General features: G+C 44.8%; 1 protein-coding gene across 1 annotated transcript in view; it reads left to right on the forward strand.

The window, feature by feature from the left end:
- Nucleotides 1-4,511, forward strand: part of Rad54l (RAD54 like) — a 36,668-nt gene that overhangs the window by 31,746 nt on the left and 411 nt on the right. The window contains exons 12-18 of the mRNA XM_052715736.1: nt 688-762; nt 904-1,034; nt 1,580-1,690; nt 1,842-1,965; nt 2,324-2,402; nt 2,700-2,879; nt 4,258-4,421. Of these exons, the coding sequence (XP_052571696.1) occupies nt 688-762; nt 904-1,034; nt 1,580-1,690; nt 1,842-1,965; nt 2,324-2,402; nt 2,700-2,879; nt 4,258-4,421 (864 nt within the window). The remainder of the gene's footprint in view (nt 1-687; nt 763-903; nt 1,035-1,579; nt 1,691-1,841; nt 1,966-2,323; nt 2,403-2,699; nt 2,880-4,257; nt 4,422-4,511) is intronic.

The raw sequence follows: 4,511 nt of genomic DNA on the forward strand, positions 1-4,511 counted from the left end.
GTCCCAAAGTTTGTGACCCACTTTTCCTGACAGCTGCAGGGTGAATGCAAGACCTTAGCTTTCTTTTTTTTTTTTTTTGGTTTTCGAGACAGGGTTCCTCTGTGTAGCTTTGCGCCTCTCCTGGAACTCACTTGGTAGCCCAAGCTGGCCTCGAACTCACAGAGATCCGCCTGGCTCTGCCTCCCGAGTGCTGGGATTAAAGGCGTGCGCCACCACCGCCCGGCGACCTTAGCTTTCTTTTAAAGACTAGCCAACAAGCTGGAAGGAAGAAAAGGAGTTTTCAGTCTAAGCAAGGCAATTTTGAAGGTCTTTGTTCCCACGATTAAGATCCTGAAACAGGCCGGGCGGTGGTGGCGCACGCCTTTAATCCCAGCACTCGGGAGGCAGAGCCAGGCGGATCTCTGTGAGTTCGAGGCCAGCCTGGTCTCCAAAGCGAGTTCCAGGAAAGGCGCAAAGCTACACAGAGAAACCCTGTCTCGAAAAACAAAAAAACAAAAAAAAAAATCCTGAAACAAACAAACAAATAAACCTCATATTTGGAATGATGAGTCTATGATATGTGTCATAGAAATGATAGTTCTGACATACTATAAAATAGAGTGAGTCTTGATCCTTTAGGTAATAGCTTTTATCCTAGTATATAGCACATCAGTTCACCAGCCTGTTGCTTTTTCTCATTTTCCCTAGGTGCCTGATACGGAGAACATCAGATATCCTCTCTAAATATCTGCCAGTGAAGATTGAGCAGGTGGTTTGTTGTAGGTACTGAAATTAACTAACAGGCATGCAGGGAGTGGGTAAAAGCTTAGCTTCCGAAGCATGGCTGAATTTCAAGATGCTCTTATGGTAGCAGTGTGTGTGGTCCAGCTTCTTCTGGTGAGTCACCTGCCTTTATATTTTCAGGCTGACACCCCTTCAAACTGAGTTATATAAGAGATTTCTGAGACAGGCTAAGCCTGAAGAAGAATTGCGTGAAGGCAAAATGAGTGTGTCTTCCCTGTCTTCTATCACCTCTTTAAAGAAGCTATGTAACCGTGAGTGTGCCCATGCCCATGCCCAGTATCTTCTGTGTGAGTGAACAAGAGAGAGGAAGGTCCTATGGATAGGCTGGTGACCTTCACTAGAGACCTCATGGAGGCCACATGTGGTCTAACTCTCCATAAGATGTGACTCCTGCCTTGTGGACTTTTTGTGAGCTATACCTTTACTTTGGAAACTACGTTGTCTTATGCCCAGTCCATCTTTGGTGCTTGAAATGTGGTGTACTATGTATGTGAATGCTGGTATGTATACATCCTCTTGTACAACATTAGACAGGAGGAAAAGTAGCAAACAATGCCTCTCATGTTGATCCCTTTGTTGTTGGGAGAACACAGTAGTGAGTGATAGTGTCCATCTAGGCTTCCAGATTGTACTGGCTACATACACCCTATGGGAACTTGGGAGGGTGGACCCCAAGAGAGTCTAGTTGTAAGTGAGGGCTTACCTTAGGTACCAGATATCCAAAGGCTGAGCACAGAAGTGGAAGCTTTAGAAAAGCAAGTCACTAGCATTTTGGTATAGTTTTGATTTTTTTCAGACCCAGCTCTAATCTATGACAAGTGTGTGACAGAGGAGGATGGCTTTGAGGGCACTTTGGACATCTTCCCACCTGGTTACACCTCTAAAGCTGTAGAGCCACAGCTGTCAGGTGAGCCCTCCCAATCAGTAGAGCTCCCCTTGGAGGAACTATAGGAGGATAGGAAACTGTCTCTGTCCTGAAGCTATTCTGTCGGAAAGCAGGATATCAAGTGTAACAGTCCTAGGCCATTGTGAGGACTGATAGTAGTCACTCTTCCCAGGTAAAATGCTGGTCCTGGATTACATTCTGGCCATGACTAGAAGCCGCAGCAGTGACAAAGTTGTGCTGGTGTCTAATTATACTCAGACGTTGGATCTCTTTGAAAAGCTGTGCCGAGCTCGAAGGTAGGGAAGAGTCTAACCAGGCTAGCAAAGGGATGTGTCTCCCTCACTGGTACTCTAGGGCGACTGGTTTTTTTCTGATTATTCAATGTTTATCAAGATGTGGCTTTAGGAATGACTTTCCTGAGAAGTTCTCTTCCCTAATGACTGATGGCACTGGCTCCAACTCTACACAAGCTTATATCCTGGTCCCTCAAGTACTCCCACAGATCGTAATTCCTGCCCTTCTCTGTCCTTCTCATTGGGAGGCCTCAGACTATGCATGCATAAGCAGTCTCAAGATGGTAAACTAGTCTTATTGGTAGCCATAGCTTTAAGGAATTCATCCTTCTTGGGTCTTGATCTTTGGCTATCCCTCCAGGTACTTGTATGTTCGCCTGGACGGCACAATGTCCATTAAGAAGCGAGCCAAGGTTGTGGAGCGCTTCAATAGTCCATCGGTAAGTACACCAATGCATAGGAATTATGTGTTGACAGAGAAGCTGTAAAGGAGCTCTGTTTCATTGTTTTACTTTTGTTTTTGTGTTCTGGTGGGTGTGATAAGGTGAAGCTGATCAATGATGACTGGCTTAGAACCTGACTTTGTGGGTTGGGAAACTGAATGGTAGGCATACCAACTTGACCTCAGTGTGAGTATCAAAGAGTGGGAGACATGTTGGCTGAGCTGAGAAGGATCCTAGCTCACATTCCAAGTGTGTGCACCCTAGCCCCTCCTTTCTTGTTTTTTTCCTTCCCAGAGTCCTGATTTTGTCTTCATGCTGAGCAGCAAAGCTGGGGGCTGTGGTCTTAATCTCATTGGTGCTAACCGGCTGGTCATGTTTGATCCTGACTGGAACCCAGCCAATGATGAACAAGCTATGGCCCGAGTCTGGCGTGATGGTCAAAAGAAGACCTGCTATATTTACCGACTGCTATCTGTAAGGATGGTGATGGTGGTCAGAGTTGAGACCATCTTAACTATTTCTCAGTGTTTCTTTTTAGCCCTTCTGCCTCGATCTGACCACACTGTGTACTTAACCCTGAGTCCTTTATTCTTCTCTTCTCCCTCATCCCTCCTCTTTGCTCTCCACCTATTTCCTCCAGATGCTTCTTACCGTGCTCTTCGGATGCCTACTCAATACATACTTTTCATAGGGCACTATTTTCTTTCATACTGTGTCAATTTGCTTTAAAGTCTTGTCATGCTCCATGTCCCAAAGGGCTAAGAAATGGTAAATAATGTTAATTATCCACTACAGATCATGCAGATTGTTGTCTACATCTCTAGCTTACTGATGTTTTTGGATACAAGTCTTCATTTCTTTCCCAAATCTAGTAGCTATCCTGTGAGTACCATGCTTGACTTCATCTCTAATGATATAAGTTCCTCATCTAATTTTTCTTAAGGCTATAGTATGTTACTCATTTGTTTTCAAAGCTTTACTAGAGATCATCTTACTCTTTCATCCTTTCTTTCTAGTTTTTTTTTTGGGGGGGGAGAGAGAGGAGTTGAGATAGTGCTTCTCTGTGTAGCCCTGGCTGTCCTAGAACTTGCTCTGTAGACCAGGCTGGCCTTGAACTCAAGAGATCCACCTGCCTCTGCCTGAGTGCTGGGATTGATTAAAGGTGTGCACCCTCACCGTCCAGCTCTTTCTAACTTTCTTATACTCACATACTTTGCCCAAGAAATCTTCCCGTCTCAGCCTCCTGAACAACTGAACAGCTTGGTTTTTATAACTCTGTATGTCCAACTTTCATTTCGCTCTGGGCTTGAAATCTATCTTTTTTCTTTTTTTTTTGAGTTAGCTCAAAAACAATTACTTCCAAGATTTTCTGAACTCCTCTACCATTCTCTTTATGGAACCCTGAGTATCATGCACAGACTTCTGTCATTGGACAAATTTGTTCGTAAGTCTGTCTGTTGAAGTGTTCAGTGACCTAAAGGACAGGGATATTTCATTCTTCCTTGCATCCTATTACTAGTGTGTGACTGAAAAAATACTCAAATGGTATTGAATAAATCAGAGTTGGGCCTGGTGTAGAGGAAGCTTTGCTACAGATAACCTGGTTTTACCCTAAATGGATTTAGCCCTATCCCTGACACCCTCCATTGGTGCAGAAAATAGCCTGGATGGGCAAAGCAGCAAATTCTTGACCTTAGAAGAACTAGGAAAATGGATCTCAGCTGAGACCGATATTAGCTCAGGATTTGTACTTTTCATTCATTGCCCCTTTCCAGATAGCTTTAACCCCTGGGTTTTTCTGCTCCCTTTGTATCTACAGGGATGACTGAGCCCTCTTTCATCCTCCTTCTAGGCTGGAACCATCGAGGAGAAGATCTTTCAGCGGCAGAGCCACAAGAAGGCACTGAGCAGCTGTGTGGTTGATGAGGAGCAGGATGTAGAGAGACATTTCTCGCTTGGTGAGCTGAAAGAGCTGTTTACCCTGGATGAAGCTAGCCTCAGTGACACACATGACAGGTCGGTGGAGTGCCTTGTCCTACCTCTGAGCTACCTGAATAGCACAGAAGGAAGATCTCTAGTGACCACAGCTCTGTCCTCTCACCCCAG

This window comes from Peromyscus californicus, unplaced genomic scaffold (assembly GCF_007827085.1).
Source record: "Peromyscus californicus insignis strain IS unplaced genomic scaffold, ASM782708v3 Scaffold_5__1_contigs__length_169319896, whole genome shotgun sequence".
Classification (NCBI taxonomy): Eukaryota; Metazoa; Chordata; class Mammalia; order Rodentia; family Cricetidae; genus Peromyscus; species Peromyscus californicus.